The following is a 19,495-nucleotide window of genomic DNA, read 5'->3' on the forward strand; positions in this document are numbered from 1 at the left end:
TCTGCATGTTGAGCTATATTTATGAATGATGTCCTTATACCGATGATAAAATTTAGTAAATGTTTTGACTAGTTTGTGATATCGAAAACCCTGGTGTAATAATTTTTCAGTAATACATAAATTTCTCTCGTTAAAATCTAAAACATTGTTACATACACGAGCGAATCGTACAAGTTGAGATATATAAACACCGTAAGATGGTGACAAGGGAACGTATGTTAGTCTTGTATGATTTTTAATTTAGTTTCTTGTCTATAATTCAGAGTTTAGTGTGACTTCCATTATCATTGAACTAGAATACATATTTGTTTAGGGGCCAGCTGAGGGACTCCTTCGGGTGCGGGAGTTTATCGCTTCATTGAAGACCCATGGATAGCCTTCGGCTGTTGTCTGGTCTTTGGTCAGGTTGTTGTCTCTTTGGCACATTCCCCATATCCATTCTGAAATTTATATATAACACCTCGTTAATATTTTCACAAAAAAATAAAAAAAAATAATGGCATACATAAAAAGGAATATAACTGACGACAGCGTTTAAATGCCATTAACATATTACTATGTACAACTGGCAAGTGTGAAAGCTTGTTTTGCTTTATGAGCTTAGTTCTTTAACTCAGATTCATGAAATGTCCAACAAAAATACATTTAACATCATTAATATTAAATAATTATAGATTAGATTAGCGGTTAGATGAGAGTCGTAGCCCAGTAAGGCAACTCATCTAGGAGATGGTAAACTTGGATAGAATAGATTCATAAGCTCAGGACAGCAGCCTTTCTAGAGAATGGAAACCTTGACTACAAATTCCCTGGCCCTCCAGGTTGGAGTGTTGGGCATGGGGTTAACTCCCCATCCTGTAAAAACAACTACAGGTACAGAAACCTCAACAAATGAAATAAGATTACCCTCTGTTATAGGTTCAACGGTGGCCTCAAACCACAGCGGAATGACATTTCCTAGTGAAAGCCCTATTGTGGAAACTAGGAAAATGAATATGAGTCTTCTAGGGCCTAAAGCACAAATACATAAAGGAGTCTGGAATGTTCGAACCATGTTTGAAACATCAAAGACTGCACAGATCATCAAGGAAATGCAGCACTACAGGTTGGAGATTTTTGGTTTGAGCGAATGTCGTTGGACTGGCTCAGTAAAGACAAGAACAAATAGTGGAAACATCATCCTACACTCTGGAAACATTGACAGACTTATTAATGGTGTAGCAATAATTATATGCAAAGAAAAGGCAAAATCATTACTAGAATGGGAACCAATCAGTGAAAGATTAGTAACAGCAAGATTTAACTCCAACTACTGTTACACACAAACAAATGATGCTGAAGATGAGACCAAGGATGATTTTTATGAACAGCTGCATACTGCCATTTCTTAAGTACCTCAACACGACATGCTGGTAATAAAGGGAGACCTTAATGCTAAAGTAGGATCCGACAACACTGATGCTGAATATGTGATAGGCAGGCATGGTTGCAGGGTGAAAATGAGAATGGTGAATGTGCTATCGATCTCTGTCTTTGCAATAAACTGGTGATAGAAGGGACCATCTTTCCACATAAAAACATCCATAAACTAACATGGAAATCACCTGATGGAAGAACAGTTAACCAGATTTACCACATATTGGTGAACAACAAGTGGCGTAGATCATTAAGAGATGTACGAATACTCAGGGTGCAGATGTAAACCGTGATCACTATCTACTGAAAGCTACCATCAAACTAAAACTAAGAAAGGCACGTTTTGAAAACCAGTGTTGACTTCAATAATTAATTGGTAATGCATGGATAAATGATTACTCACATTAATTACCACAACTTAAAAGACTGTCAACACGTTTAGAGGACTCAGTTTTGTGTAGTTTTCTGTCTTTGTTAAAGGTTTTTCTTTTACATAAAAAACATGTTTTCATATCCAAACTACAAGGAAGAAACTGATCGCGAGATCGTATAAAAGTGTCAGGTTGTGAGGATACATGTCTATCAGTTTGATCACATATATGGATTTCTGTTGTTTCTAATTTAAAGTTCCCCAAGGGTAACTGGGGAAACGAAATATAGTCACATGGTCTTCTCCCGACCGGCAGTAAAACGAAGTTGGGCGTCCGTTTGGCTGTTTGGGATGTATCAAGTTCGCAGTCACGTCCGGTCAGAATGGGGACATTAAATCCGTTGCCTCGTGTAAAGAGAGTGCCACGTTCTTTGCACGTTAAGAACCCTTGCAACAACTCTTTGAGGGGTCCGTAGGTGGCCTGTTGCAATGGAAAATTTCAGTCTCAATCCAATATACCATCATTTTCCAGCGGCAGTCCAAATTTTCCCGACCATCATCCCGAGTGGCCTCTATTATGACAAGACCTACCTATGGTTTTTATTGCTAACTTGTTCTCGTCCTGAACATGCATGAAATATTTGCCACTGGACATTAAGCAACCAACAATCAATCAATCAATCTAATTTAAAGACGCAACAATTTTGCCTTCTAGGTCAAGTCTCATAACATCACTGATGATTCGCCCAAGGAAAGCATAATATCAGGAGAAGTTGGTTTTAGCATCACCTTGTCACACACCAAATCTCTGCGAAACTTCAATTTTAGTTTTTTTTTCCCGACCCCTTGCATGCATATTAATTGCTCTGAGGTTAAACATTGACATACAATGTATTTTCACACAATATCAACCTTAGTCATTATCCGGAAAAACCTCTTATCCGAAGGATTTGGTTAACTTTTATAAAAAGTCAAAATTTTAACACACGGCTGCAAATTGTTTTAAATGATAGAATAATATCTATATTTTAATTTTCGTCAGGTCGTAAAAAGTTTCTATGGTCACATTTTTGTACTTTATTGTACCCCTCAATTTACGGTTTTGGGTAGTTACCTTAAAATCCAAAAATATATTTTTTGGTTAAATTTCCCGCTGTTTTCGTAAATATTTTCTATGCACATATCATCAAGGATCATCGGAATGATGAAGACATAAATATAATACCATCTCCAAGTAAAACTTTCAAACTTAAAGTTGGCTGTTTTTTTTGGATAGAAATTTAACGCGTTTTTCTTTGAAAACGAGAAAACATATGATTCAACAGTATTTGACATTTGAAAGGACAAAACATACTATTGCGATACTGCATGTACATTTTGTTGGGCAAATTCCAAACAATTTTGTCAAAAACTCAAAAATAAAAAAAATATTTGTACCTTTTTTATTTACGGAAATTTCCTATCCGTCAATCAGCTCCACCACTTATTTTTTCCCTCACAATGAATTTGATAGTTTCGATGTGATTATGTAGATTTTGTAGGAAAAGTTAATTTTTTTTGAGTGATTTTAATATATATAGTAGTTCTTTCGTGTATTTTCTGTAAATAAGTTATATTTTTGTTAATAAAATTTTGACTTTTTATAAAAGTTAACCAAATCCTTCGGATAAGAGGTTTTTCCGGATAATGACTAAAGTTGATATTGTGTGAAAATACATTGTATGTCAATGTTTAACCTCAGAGCAATTAATATGCATGCAAGGGGTCGGGAAAAAAACTAAAATTGAAGTTTCGCAGAGATTTGGTGTGTGACAAGGTGATGCTAAAACCAACTTCTCCTGATATTATGCTTTCCTTGGGCGAATCATCAGTGATGTTATGAGACTTGCACCAGAAGGCAAAATTGTTGCGTCTTTAAATTAGATTGATTGATTGATTGATGGTTGCTTAATGCCCAGTGGCAAATATTTCATGCATGTTCAGGACGAGAACAAGTTAACAATAAAAACCATAGGTAGGTCTTGTCATAATAGAGGCCCCTCGGGATGATGGTCGGGAAAATTTGGACTGCCGCTGGAAAATGATGGTATATTGGATTGAGACTGAAATTTTCCATTGCAACAGGCCACCTACGGACCCCTCAAAGAGTTGTTGCAAGGGTTCTTAACGTGCAAAGAACGTGGCACTCTCTTTACACGAGGCAACGGATTTAATGTCCCCATTCTGACCGGACGTGACTGCGAACTTGATACATCCCGCACAGCCAAACGGACGCCCAACTTCGTTTTACTGCCGGTCGGGAGAAGACCAAGTGACTATATTTCGCTTCCCCAGTTACCCTTGGGGAACTTTAAATTAGAAACAACAGAAATCCATATATGTGATCAAACTGATCGACATGTATCCTCACAACCTGACACTTTTATACGATCTCGCGATCAGTTTCTTCCTTGTAGTTTGGATATGAAAACATGTTTTTTATGTAAAAGAAAAACCTTTAACAAAGACAGAAAACTACACAAAACTGAGTCCTCTAAACGTGTTGACAGTCTTTTAAGTTGTGGTAATTAATGTGAGTAATCATTTATCCATGCATTACCAATTAATTATTGAAGTCAACACTGGTTTTCAAAACGTGCCTTTCTTAGTTTTAGTTTGATGGTAGCTTTCAGTAGATAGTGATCACTGTTTACATCTGCACCCTGAGTATTCGTACATCTCTTAATGATCTACGCCACTTGTTGTTCACCAATATGTGGTAAATCTGGTTAACTGTTCTTCCATCAGGTGATTTCCATGTTAGTTTATGGATGTTTTTATGTGGAAAGATGGTCCCTACTATCACCAGTTTATTGCAAAGACAGAGATCGATAGCACATTCACCATTCTCATTTTCACTCTGCAACCATGCCTGCCTATCACATATTCAGCATCAGTGTTGTCGGATGCAGTTACTGACAGCTAGTTCTAAGCCAATAACAACTCATTAAACATCATGTATCTAAGACTAAATTTGCAATCATTACACATCCAAAATCTAATGAATTTAGTGTAAAATCGTCATTCATAGTCATAGAAAAAAAATAATGCAATGACAAGATACAGGTATCGACAGATTGTAGATCCATAATGTAGCAATTAAACTATAACAAATACACATTAGTTTAGTCTTGCAAGTAAGATTTGTGTATTTCGTACCAGTGGAGTGACTATTGTAAGTATGAGTATGGAGTATGGAGTATTTGCTTTAAAGTCAGACATTGTTTGTTCTCACAACCCTTGTCTAAAATGTACTTTAAAAAAACTACTTCAGAGAGTTATCTACTCACAACAGCTAGTCTTGAAGACAATTGGGCCTTCGAAAAGGAACTACGGATTGCTCGTGGAAGATCTTGAAAAGTTAGGATGATTTTAGATTTATTTGTTATATTTAGGAAATCGAGTCAGCAAAAACGGAACCCTTTATTTTTCGTTTTTCTCTTTTTATTATATTATAAAAGTTCATCTCGGCTGATGTTCATCACGAAATCGGGGCTACATAAGAAAAGCCAAGTATAGAGTAGTTACTCGTGCTAACAAAATAAATTCAGAAATTATTGGACAGATGTACTTAATATTGTTACACAATTTAACATAAAAAATAAATTCTATCTAATGAATCATGACAGCTTTTCGAAAATGCATTTCCAATCAATGTATCCAGATACTAGCTATTAAAATTTCTGTTACGTTCGATGCACAATCGTGTGTTCCTTTCATGCATACATTGCATACATGTACGTTAATACAATCACATTTGTTCAGATCTTATCACCAGACTCAAGCTGGCAGCCACTTTCATCGGCCAATCAAGATAGCAGCCACTTTTTTCCAGCAGCCAATTTTGACGATATGTCTAAAAACCAAAAAACTGCGTGATGCTCAAACGTTCCAAAAATCGCGAAATCTTAGTTAAATGCAATCTAACAGCGGAAATCGACAATTTCACGGTTCCTGCTCTCTTCTAAAGCATTTCATTCCGTTTTAAATATGTATGTAAGCGGTCTGTCCTTTATTTGACATTCGATAATTGATATTCAATATCCAACCGACTGCTAGCCGTCGGTTCAATATTTAAATTTAGTTGAAAATCACTATAAAGCCTGAGGGAAAAGATACCATTCTATGACCCCTTCAAGCTGTCATAAATTTTCGTTGTCCTCGAATATAAATCCTGATACAAGTTGTATATTTGTCTTTATGTTATATAGATTTTTATCAATAAAACATTACAGAGGATTCACCAAAGATGTAATTTAATATATAAAATATGAAACAAAATCCAATTACTCCAGAAACATATAGAAATATACATAGAAATACTTATGGAAAGCCAAAAAAGAAAAGAAATTAATAGTGAACACCTACCAGAGACTGCTTAAATGACGATGACCACCCTAAGACGACTTTGGACCTCTGTGGTGGCCAGACGGGCCCGGATCCCAGAAAAATATTTAAGTGGGGAATAGCTTGGGTCAATACCTTTAAAATGAGCTAGGTCCGGTTCGGAACTTTGCCGTTGGTATATGCCGAAAAGTACCGAATGTATGCATATGGTTAATACGGAAAATTACGTTAAGGGACACATTTGAACCTCTGTGTAGGCCAGACGGGCCCGGATCCCAGAAAAATATTTAAGTGGGGAATAGCCTGGATTAATACCTTTGAAATGAGCTAGGTCCGGTTCGGAACTTTGCCGTAGGGATATGTCGAGGAGTATCGAATGTGTGGTTGATATGGAAAATACGTAAATAGGCAACTTTGAACCTCTGTGGTGGCCAGACGGGCCCGGATCCCATAAAAATATTTAACTGGCTAATAGCTTGGATCAATACCTTTGAAATGAGCTCGGTCCGGTTCGGAACTTTGCCGTAGGGATATGTCAAGGAGTATCGAATGCGTGGTTGATATGGAAAATACGTAAATTGGCAACTTTGAACCTCTGTGGTGGCCAGACGGGCCCGGATCCCAGAAAAATATTTAAGTGGGGAATAGCTTGGGTCAATACCTTTAAAATGAGCTAGGTCCGGTTCGGAACTTTGCCGTTGGTATATGCCGAAAAGTACCGAATGTATGCATATGGTTAATACGGAAAATTACGTTAAGGGGCACCTTTGAACCTCTGTGTAGGCCAGACGGGCCCGGATCCTAGAAAAATATTTAAGTGGGGAATAGCTTGGATCAATACCTTTGAAATGAGCTAGGTCCGGTTCGGAACTTTGCCGTAGGGATATGTCGAGGAGTATCGAATGTGTGGTTGATATGGAAAATAAGTAAATTGGCAACTTTGAACCTCTGTGGTGGCCAGACGGGCCCGGATCCCAGAAAAAATATTTAAGTGGGGAATAGCTTGGGTCAATACCTTTAAAATGAGCTAGGTCCGGTTCGGAACTTTGCCGTTGGTATATGCCGAAAAGTACCGAATGTATGCATATGGTTAATACGGAAAATTACGTTAAGGGGCACATTTGAACCTCTGTGTAGGCCAGACGGGCCCGGATCCCAGAAAAATATAAAATGAGCTAGGTCCGGTTCGGAACTTTGCCGTAGGGATATGTCGAGGAGTACCGAATGTGTGGTTGATATGGAAAATACGTAAATAGGCAACTTTGAACCTCTGTGGTGGCCAGACGGGCCCGGATCCCATAAAAATATTTAACTGGCTAATAGCTTGGATCAATACCTTTGAAATGAGCTAGGTCCGGTTCGGAACTTTGCCGTAGGGATATGCCAAGGAGTATCGAATGTGTGGTTGATATGGAAAAAACGTAAATTGGCAACTTTGAACCTCTGTGGTGGCCAGACGGGCCCGGATCCCAGAAAAATATTTAAGTGGGGAATAGCTTGGGTCAATACCTTTAAAATGAGCTAGGTCCGGTTCGGAACTTTGCCGTTGGTATATGCCGAAAAGTACCGAATGTATGCATATGGTTAATACGGAAAATTACGTTAAGGGGCACCTTTGAACCTCTGTGTAGGCCAGACGGGCCCGGATCCCAGAAAAATATTTAAGTGGGGAATAGCTTGGATCAATACCTTTGAAATGAGCTAAGTCCGGTTCGGAACTTTGCCGTAGGGATATGTCGAGGAGTATCGAATGTGTGGTTGATATGGAAAATAAGTAAATTGGCAACTTTGAACCTCTGTGGTGGCCAGACGGGCCCGGATCCCAGAAAAAATATTTAGTTGGGGAATAGCTTGGGTCAATACCTTTAAAATGAGCTAGGTCCGGTTCGGAACTTTGCCGTTGGTATATGCCGAAAAGTACCGAATGTATGCATATGGTTAATACGGAAAATTACGTTAAGGGGCACATTTGAACCTCTGTGTAGGCCAGACGGGCCCGGATCCCAGAAAAATATTTAAGTGGGGAATAGCTTGGATCAATACCTTTAAAATGAGCTAGGTCCGGTTTGGAACTTTGCCGTAGGGATATGTCGAGGAGTACCGAATGTGTGGTTGATATGGAAAATACGTAAATGGGCAACTTTGAACCTCTGTGGTGGCCAGACGGGCCCGGATCCCAGAAAAATATTTAAGTGGGGAATAGCTTGGGTCGATACCTTTAAAATGAGCTAGGTCCGGTTCGGAACTTTGCCGTTGGTATATGCCGAAAAGTACCGAATGTATGCATATGGTTAATACGGAAAATTACGTTAAGGGACACATTTGAACCTCTGTGTAGGCCAGACGGGCCCGGATCCCAAAAAATATTTAAGTGGGGAATAGCTTGGATCAATACCTTTGAAATGAGCTAGGTCCGGTTCGGAACTTTGCCGTAGGGATATGTTGAGGAGTATCGAATGTGTGGTTGATATGGAAAATACGTAAATTGGCAACTTTGAACCTCTGTGGTGGCCAGAAGGGCCCGGATCCCAGAAAAATATTTAAGTGGGGAATATCTTGGGTCAATACCTTTAAAATGAGCTAGGTCCGGTTCGGAACTTTGCCGTTGGTATATGCCGAAAAGTACCGAATGTATGCATATGGTTAATACGGAAAATTACGTTAAGGGGCACATTTGAACCTCTGTGTAGGCCAGACGGGTCCGCATCCCAGAAAAATATTTAAGTGGGGAATAGCTTGGATCAATACCTTTAAAATGAGCTAGGTCCGGTTCGGAACTTTGCCGTAGGGATATGTCGAGGAGTACCGAATATGTGGTTGATATGGAAAATACGTAAATGGGCAACTTTGAACCTCTGTGTAGGCCAGACGGGCCCGGATCCCAGAAAAATATTTAAGTGGGGAATAGCTTGGATCAATACCTTTGAAATGAGCTAGGTCCGGTTCGGAACTTTGCCGTAGGGATATGTCGAGGAGTATCGAATGTGTGGTTGATATGGAAAATACGTAAATTGGCAACTTTGAACCTCTGTGGTGGCCAGACGGGCCCGGATCCCAGAAAAAATATTTAAGTGGGGAATAGCTTGGGTCAATACCTTTAAAATGAGCTAGGTCCGGTTCGGAACTTTGCCTTTGGTATATGCCGAGAAGTACCGAATGTATGCATATGGTTAATACGGAAAATTACGTTAAGGGGCACATTTGAACCTCTGTGTAGGCCAGATGGGCCCGGATCCCAGAAAAATATAAAATGAGCTAGGTCCGGTTCGGAACTTTGCCGTAGGGATATGTCGAGGAGTACCGAATGTGTGGTTGATATGGAAAATACGTAAATAGGCAACTTTGAACCTCTGTGGTGGCCAGACGGGCCCGGATCCCATAAAAATATTTAACTGGCTAATAGCTTGGATCAATACCTTTGAAATGAGCTAGGTCCGGTTCGGAACTTTGCCGTAGGGATATGCCAAGGAGTATCGAATGTGTGGTTGATATGGAAAATACGTAAATTGGCAACTTTGAACCTCTGTGGTGGCCAGACGGGCCCGGATCCCAGAAAAATATTTAAGTGGGGAATAGCTTGGGTCAATACCTTTAAAATGAGCTAGGTCCGGTTCGGAACTTTGCCGTTGGTATATGCCGAAAAGTACCGAATGTATGCATATGGTTAATACGGAAAATTACGTTAAGGGGCACCTTTGAACCTCTGTGTAGGCCAGACGGGCCCGGATCCCAGAAAAATATTTAAGTGGGGAATAGCTTGGATCAATACCTTTGAAATGAGCTAGGTCCGGTTCGGAACTTTGCCGTAGGGATATGTCGAGGAGTATCGAATGTGTGGTTGATATGGAAAATAAGTAAATTGGCAACTTTGAACCTCTGTGGTGGCCAGACGGGCCCGGATCCCAGAAAAAATATTTAGTTGGGGAATAGCTTGGGTCAATACCTTTAAAATGAGCTAGGTCCGGTTCGGAACTTTGCCGTTGGTATATGCCGAAAAGTACCGAATGTATGCATATGGTTAATACGGAAAATTACGTTAAGGGGCACATTTGAACCTCTGTGTAGGCCAGACGGGCCCGGATCCCAGAAAAATATTTAAGTGGGGAATAGCTTGGATCAATACCTTTAAAATGAGCTAGGTCCGGTTCGGAACTTTGCCGTAGGGATATGTCGAGGAGTACCGAATGTGTGGTTGATATGGAAAATACGTAAATGGGCAACTTTGAACCTCTGTGGTGGCCAGACGGGCCCGGATCCCAGAAAAATATTTAAGTGGGGAATAGCTTGGGTCAATACCTTTAAAATGAGCTAGGTCCGGTTCGGAACTTTGCCGTTGGTATATGCCGAAAAGTACCGAATGTATGCATATGGTTAATACGGAAAATTACGTTAAGGGACACATTTGAACCTCTGTGTAGGCCAGACGGGCCCGGATCCCAAAAAATATTTAAGTGGGGAATAGCTTGGATCAATACCTTTGAAATGAGCTAGGTCCGGTTCGGAACTTTGCCGTAGGGATATGTTGAGGAGTATCGAATGTGTGGTTGATATGGAAAATACGTAAATTGGCAACTTTGAACCTCTGTTGTGGCCAGAAGGGCCCGGATCCCAGAAAAATATTTAAGTGGGGAATATCTTGGGTCAATACCTTTAAAATGAGCTAGGTCCGGTTCGGAACTTTGCCGTTGGTATATGCCGAAAAGTACCGAATGTATGCATATGGTTAATACGGAAAATTACGTTAAGGGGCACATTTGAACCTCTGTGTAGGCCAGACGGGTCCGGATCCCAGAAAAATATTTAAGTGGGGAATAGCTTGGATCAATACCTTTAAAATGAGCTAGGTCCGGTTCGGAACTTTGACGTAGGGATATGTCGAGGAGTACCGAATATGTGGTTGATATGGAAAATACGTAAATGGGCATCTTTGAACCTCTGTGGTGGCCAGACGGGCCCGGATCCCAGAAAAATATTTAACTGGCTAATAGCTTGGATCAATACCTTTGAAATGAGCTAGGTCCGATTCGGAACTTTTCCGTAGGGATATGTCGAGGAGTATCGAATGTGTGGTTGATAAGGAAAATACGTAAATTGGCAACTTTGAACCTCTGTGGTGGCCAGACGGGCCCGGATCCCAGAAAAATATTTAAGTGGGGAATAGCTTGGGTCAATACCTTTAAAATGAGCTAGGTCCGGTTCGGAACTTTGCCGTTGGTATATGCCGAAAAGTACCGAATGTATGCATATGGTTAATACGGAAAATTACGTTAAGGGGCACCTTTGAACCTCTGTGTAGGCCAGACGGGCCCGGATCCCAGAAAAATATTTAAGTGGGAAATATCTTGGATCAATACCTTTGAAATGAGCTAGGTCCGGTTCGGATCTTTGCCGTAGGGATATGTCGAGGAGTATCGAATGTGTTGTTGATATGGAAAATACGTAAATGGGCAACTTTGAACCTCTGTGGTGGCCAGACGGGCCCGGATCCCAGAAAAATATTTAACTGGCTAATAGCTTGGATCAATACCTTTGAAATGAGCTAGGTCCGATTCGGAACTTTGCCGTAGGGATATGTCGAGGAGTATCGAATGTGTGGTTGATATGGAAAATACGTAAATTGGCAACTTTGAACCTCTGTGGTGGCCAGACGGGCCCGGATCCCAGAAAAATATTTAAGTGGGGAATAGCTTGGGTCAATACCTTTAAAATGAGCTAGGTCCGGTTCGGAACTTTGCCGTTGGTATATGCCGAAAAGTACCGAATGTATGCATATGGTTAATACGGAAAATTACGTTAAGGGGCACCTTTGAACCTCTGTGTAGGCCAGACGGGCCCGGATCCCAGAAAAATATTTAAGTGGGGAATATCTTGGATCAATACCTTTGAAATGAGCTAGGTCCGGTTCGGAACTTTGCCGTAGGGGTATGTCGAGGAGTATCGAATGTGTTGTTGATATGGAAAATACGTAAATGGGCAACTTTGAACCTCTGTGGTGGCCAGACGGGCCCGGATCCCAGAAAAATATTTAACTGGCTAATAGCTTGGATCAATACCTTTGAAATGAGCTAGGTCCGGTTCGGAACTTTGCCGTAGGGATATGTCGAGGAGTATCGAATGTGTGGTTGATATGGAAAATACGTAAATTGGCAACTTTGAACCTCTGTGGTGGCCAGACGGGCCCGGATCCCAGAAAAATATTTAAGTGGGGAATAGCTTGGGTCAATACCTTTAAAATGAGATAGGTCTGTTTGGAACTTTGCCGTAGAGATAAGCTTAGGATTTCCGAAACATGTGTGGTTAATATGAAAAGTACGTTAAGTTACACTTTTGAATCCATATAATGGCCAATATCTTTCATTAGTACAACACCTCCAAATATAGATAAATTAAGATGGCTTCTTATAATGCTAGTAAAAAAGAACACGAATATAAAGTGTATGGAACTTGTTAGGTAACCTTCTTTCATTGAAACAGGTTAAATTTAAAGTAGGGGACGGACACAGTTTTAAACTTTAAAGAAAAGAATGTTCAAAAAAGTGGACCGAGAAAAGTCTTAACTGGTGTTCAGCCCAAAGGTATCGCATCAAGGATTTTACTGACGAAAAAGTACAAAGTTCTTTTTATGAACCTTAACTTAAAAGACGGTTCAGGATTTGACCCGCATCGGAAAGGTCTTGCGAAAACAAAACAGGTGTGGGTGAAAGAGGTCTTTGTTCCATGAAAAGGGTAACCTAAGTCCTTAAACTCTTGATTCAAACCAACCTTTTAGCAAGTATAGCCTTTGACAATTTGCACAAGATTATAAAGGATACTTTCGTTATGCGAGTATTAATGTGGTGAAGGCTTAAACATCTGGACTACGTCTTTACCAAATAATAAACCACTAACGGATTTTAATCTCCCACCAGCATGTTTCGATAGAATACACATCCTCAGACTCTCTAGATTTTCCTTGTTTTGGTCTTAAGCTTCTATTGACAACTAAAGTTTCAAGAGTTCATCAATGTTTTATGTGTCGAGTTTTTAATCTGATTTACCTCGAGTTCTTGGTGCAGAGTGGTCTTAAACTCATCTACCTTTTTCTCGAGTTCTTTAGTGACTGTATCATATCCTTTCTCTAGTCGTTTTATATCTCTCTTTATCTGGTTACACGCGGATTGTAATTTTAATTCTAACGGTTTCGTATAGTGTTTCAATTGACGCATGACTCGTCGTTTTGTTGCAGCATCCGTATTATTATTCTAAGATTTAATGTTAGTGATAGGATTGTTGTTCATGTTCAATTCTTCAAGCAATTGACTCCTATTTATTTCTCAATTTCCATAAAGTCCAAATTCGTCTGTCTTGGAAACGCAAATTCATCAAGGTTTTCCTTCAGACAACAATTGTGACAAATACAAACAAAAGTGTCCACAGACCACTGGTGCTCTTATCTGAAGTTCATCTGTGATGTAGTAGATCTTAAGTTTCAAGTAATTTACCATTACGTAAGGGGGAATTAAAGTCCGTAAATATCAAAATACGCTTTGCTTGTTGTAGTCTTAAACTAACACGTCCAATGGGTTCCAGGTCTCATAATGGAAGGGTTAAAAGGTCATCAAACACGTCTTGCAATCGTTAAATGTAATGTTCTGTGTATTGACTTCTTTCTTCGTTCCTTTAGCTTTCCTGGTGTGTTGACCATCACCCATTCGATATTAACACATCTTGTAAGAATCCATACATAGTTAGCCATCATTTGACCACCACATGCATATTAATCATTTTTTTGTTGTTGACGTTGGTCGGAATTCGAAAACGGGTTGTCCATACAATAGTTTGATGTGTCAATCTTGTTTTGAATGTGAGATATGTCTTTGTAAAAGTCGTCGGTTTAAATTTAATAGGCTTAACTATCAGTGTCGGTAAACAATTGTCGAACTTTGTTCCCGTTGGTTTACGCACAAAGTCCAAATGAAAGTCGTACATTTAAAATCTTTGAAATGTCTAAGATAATTGCTCCTTAGTTCACAGGCTTGTTAAACTTTAGTTTGGTTTTCTTTATGTTTACTACTACCATGGACTCGTTATACACCACGAATTGGTCACAGTTGGGTGTAGCTATTAGTTTCAACGGTTGCTTATCAGTAGTCATTAATATTATATTCACCCGTTAACGTGTGTTTTCCATGGTATTTTCAAACAATGAGTTGTTCATCAGTTTAAAGGAATACTTTTCAGATACGATGCTGGCTATGATTCTAAGGTTAGTGTTCAGGTCAATGAAAATTTTAAGCCAAATTGATTGTTAAAGTTTTGACACACGATGCACTTTGGTTAATACCAACCATTGGAAACAACACTGTTTCAAATTTCTAAAAACAAAATAGTAAACACATGTAGTACATGAACATAGTCAGCCACACTAATGTGTTTATTATTAAGTCGGTCAGCAGATAGTAGTTGTGTTTTCGTCATGTCGTAATGACCCTTCATGAAATCGTAAGATAAACATTTTATTTTTAATTATTTATCATAAATTCACTATTCTACCTAAATCCCGACTTTCATACCTTAAATTGGTTCAACTTTAAATTCTAAGCTAAATATATAAGGTGTCGGACGAATTTAACATAAACTTACACGAATCAATGAAAAGCATTTCTTACCGGTAATTGACAGTCTAAGTTACATTTTTTTATGTGCTGCACCACGATACTTACCTGTCGAACGCTCGTGATCACGCACTTTGTCTTCACCTAATTCATCATCGCACATGTGACAATCTTAACTCGCTGTAAAACATTGGGATCTTCTTCAGTCATCACCAGGTCTTTTATCAATGTACATGTCTGCAATCGCCTTCATTATCTCTTCCATACACGCCACAAATCTCTGAACAATGTCTTCCAGTAAGTACACTTTTGTTTCTTTATATTCTCTATGAGCATACTGGACACAGTAGTAAAACCAGAAGGTGTATTTTGTTAGTTAACATCCGTGTAAGCTTTTAGTTTGTCAGGTTGGCAAGTGTCTATCTGTTCTGAGCTACATTGAATGTCAGCATAAATAACATAAGGAAATCGCATTTTACGTTGGTACTATGTTGTAAAATATTGTAATGGTATCTTCTTCTGGAATTTCGATTTTCACTATATTCATCTTATCAAAATATATTAAATCTCGTCTAAAAAGTCCTCACTTTAACAATGATTGAAACATCTTCGACAAAAACACTTTACCATTGTGGGATGACACTTGGGGACTTAACAAATGTGATAATAGTTATCAAAGTACCAGGATTATAATTTTGTAAAATTTATAAAAATGACCACAATATTGATATTCATGTCAACACCGAAGTGTTGACTACTGGGCTGGTAATACCCTCGGGGACGAAACGTCCACCAGCAGTGGCATCGACCCAGTGGTGTATATAGTTATCAAAGTACCAGGATTATAATTTTGTACGCCAGACGCGCGTTTCGTCTACTTAAGACTCATCAGTGACGCTCATATCAAAATATTTAAAAAGCCAAACAAGTACAGAGTTGAAGAGCATTTAGGATCCAAAATTCCAAAAAGTTGTGCCAAATACGGCTAAGGTAATCTATTCCTGGGATAAGAAAATCCTTAGTTTTTCGAAAAATTCAGTTTTGTAAACGGGAAATTTATAAAAATGACCACAATATTGATATTCATGTCAACATCGAAGTGTTGACTACTGGGCTGGTAATACCCTCGGGGACGAAACGTCCACCAGCAGTGGCATCGACCCAGTGGTGTAAATAGTTATCAAAGTACCAGAATTATAATTTTGTACGCCAGACGCGCGTTTCGTCTACATAAGACTCATCAGTGACGCTCATATCAAAATATTTATAAAGCCAAACAAGTACAAACTTTGTATCCAACAGTAATGATGTTTAGTAGCATTGGTTAAATACAACGTGTTTGTGTGAGTTCTATTCTTTCTGATGTTTTATGAATTTTTAACGGGTACTTTTTTGTATTTTTTGTATTGACTCACTCGTAAAATGTAATTTTCTGATCCACCTATTCATGATGTGATTGTGAGAATACAGCTTAAGTTAATAATGGCCTTCTTCATGTTCTTCTGTGCTAGTTTTACTGAAAGGTGTAGGTAAGACTCAAACTTCAGGGATACAATTTATTCATATGAAGGTGTACTTCTACAATATGACTAACGTTCAGTAACGCAAGTTGCTATGCTTTCTTTTGCCTTTTCTATCATTACTGTTAGTTCAGTGTTTTAGTTGGTTGATTCAGTAATACTAACTTGCCATGCTTGAGTTGACCTTAAAAGTGGAATCACTGTCACCTGTTGCAAGGTTTTTTTTACCAACTGTACTAGAAGCACCTTCGATGCCTACTTTAAGTTTTCTCTGAAATTTTACGAATCAAATGTATGTAAAGCACTTCGACTTGCCTTAAAAATGAAATAACAAATGGTTCAATAAACACTGTAGTTCTTTTCTACCATCTTTCATCTTAATAACAGGTTTCTTAGCTATGTCTTGTTGCAGTCCTTTTTCCTTTATTTTGATCTATATATAAGGTATACCACGTTTCTTTGCTTTTAGTATTAATTCATTTTTAGTGAACACTTCTGTATGGGGTAACACTTGATGCGTTTTGTCTTCAATAAGCTTTACCAACACGTCTTTTGGGTTTATACTATATCCTTTTAACCCCAAATCCTTTGCCATTCGATGTAATTAGTTTACCGTTATTTGTAAATGACCCGTTGGTATTGTCTTTATAAACCTAGCGCAACCTCTTTATTATGTATAGCATGTATATTAACTGACAATCTAGGCGTACCCGGTATGTTTTTGTTTGTTAATGCCATTGTTTATTTAATACTTACACACATATGTCTTTTATGATTATTTTTTTTTCTTTCAATTTTACACCCCTAACCACCACTTGTAATTATTTTAATCTAATAATTACTAGATGTGAAAAGAAAAATAAGGACACGTACTACTACGCGGTTTATGACTCTCTGTTGTTGTTTTTTATTTGGTCGGGTTGTTGTCTCTTTGACACATTCCCCATTTCCATTTTCAATTTTAATAAGGGTATAGGCAGTCGTACTTCTGATGAACGGTCCTTCCAACGTTCTTTGTTTCGTAATACAACCAACTACAAGCCCACACCTTACTTGTTACCCGTTTTATTGACTTCAAGATTAGTAGGTAAGTATCACAAATTATTTCATCCCCACTTGTAGTGTCAATAATTTGGTTCACCTCACTTGTTGGCAAGTCCTTCCATTTTTGTTTTTCTTTTGTCTCAAAGGTATTCAGATCAATGAAATAATATTGATTATAAGATGCCTTCATAATCCTAATACTTATAAAAATATTCCTATATTCTGTTTTTTTTTCAATTTAAACCCTACCCCGTACTCCTATTCAAATTCTAACCCTAACCACCCTTACCCTAACACACCTTACTCTAAAACCTTAAACACCTTAATGAGCAGTTTTAAATCAGACTACTTTAACTTTTACACCATGATGCTTATTTACCTGTGTAATGTTACGTCATAACTTTTACTTACTAATATGATGTCACTTTTTTCACTGTCACCTTCCTTCTGTTAATTACTAAAATTGAAAGTGTTGCAGCATTCTCTATTCTTCAGCACTGGTATGAACCCAGGCTATTCACTACTTTTTCTTACCCTAACACACCTTACTCTAAAACCTTAAACACCTTAATGAGCAGTTTTAAATCAGACTACTTTAACTTTTACACCATGGTGTTTATTTACCTGTGTAATGTTACGTCATAACTTTTACTTACTAATATGATGTCACTTTTTTTCACTGTCACCTTCCTACTTTCGCGTTCACTGTTAATTACTAACATTGAAAGTGTTGCAGCATTCTCTATTCTTCTGCACTGGTATGAACCCAGGCTATTCACTACTTGTTTTTTTATATAATCCAGAGCCATCTGCATTACAGTGGTTACGAAATTCATATAACGTATTTAACTTACAAACCACATATTCGAAACATCTTAGCATATCCTTACGGCAAAGTTCCGATTTAATATTTTTCTGGGATCATGGCAATCCTGACAACAATTGGGGTTAAAGGTTGTGCCTTAACATATTTTCATAATAATCATGTCAGAAAATATACAAATACAAACATTATGCTATGGTAACGTTGTTACCATAACGCTGTAGTGAGTGACGTTATTGTATTATTCATTAGCTATCATGACGATTAAACGTATATAGAACACACAACGCATTTATTGCGATTTTTTAACATTTATGGTGCCGTGACGGACGTTAAAGGCAATACGTGTCGGCAACAGAGCGGCAGTGACGAAGCTATGGATCAAATTCGAGGAGCTGAAAGAGAATCCTGAAAACGTCAAAATGGAGGAATTCAATGCCATAGACGTAACCCAGAAAAAGAAGATTATTCATGATTTAAACGAGAAGATGATAAAATCCAACACGAGGATCACATTGAACAAGAAATTACATACTCGGATGAGAATATGTTTGATTTAGACAGTAAACTAAAGCAAATACGAAAACTTAAGCAAACAATCAAATAATTCTAATTTAAAAGAAAGTAAACAATGAACGCTAACACTAACACTGAATGCTATATACCTACATCAAACACTATTTATACAAACACATCAGCCGTTTACATGCTAAACACTAGAAAACGAATTCCATCGGAGGAAAATCCTACCGGAAATCAATCAAGCAACTTTATTGGTCCGATTTTACAATCATACAATACTCAGGAAGATTGTTCGTATATACAACCACCAGCCCAACTACCAAATGTATTTAGTAATGTAAATCATAGATTATTTTAATTAGATTAGCCACATTTTGACGGGTATGTTTTGCAGTTGAGCTCATTTTGGGACTTTTACGAATGTACCATACACAAAAATAGTAGCCTTACACCAATACAGAAATTTAGTTATCTGAAAGCCCAGCTTATAAGAACCGCCGCCCAAACCATAGCAGGATTTGCGCTTACGCACACCAATTATGAGATAGCCGTTTGTTTGCTAAGAGAGAGATTTGGAAACTCACACAATTTTTTAATGCTTACATGAAATCACTCATGAGCTTACCCGCACCGACAAATGATGCATTTAGCTTGAGATCTTACGGAGACAAACTTGAATCATATGTGCGAGGATTAGAGTCACTTTGTCAAACACCTGAGATGTATGGTTCGCTTTAGTTTTGGACAAGTTACCGATTGACATGAGAAAATCTATTGCAAGAAAACGCGGGAGATATCACTTGATATTGAAAAATCTACG

General features: G+C 38.3%; 1 protein-coding gene across 1 annotated transcript; it reads left to right on the forward strand.

Annotated features, from left to right (window-relative positions):
• Positions 1 to 785: 785 nt before the first annotated feature.
• LOC139483997 (craniofacial development protein 2-like) lies at positions 786 to 1,391 on the forward strand. Its single transcript, XM_071267717.1, has one exon. It carries the CDS (start codon positions 786 to 788, stop codon positions 1,389 to 1,391), a length of 606 nt encoding a protein of 201 aa, XP_071123818.1.
• Positions 1,392 to 19,495: the final 18,104 nt, after the last annotated feature.

The sequence above is a fragment of the Mytilus edulis genome, chromosome 8 (genome assembly GCF_963676685.1).
Source record: "Mytilus edulis chromosome 8, xbMytEdul2.2, whole genome shotgun sequence".
NCBI classification, from domain to species: Eukaryota; Metazoa; Mollusca; class Bivalvia; order Mytilida; family Mytilidae; genus Mytilus; species Mytilus edulis.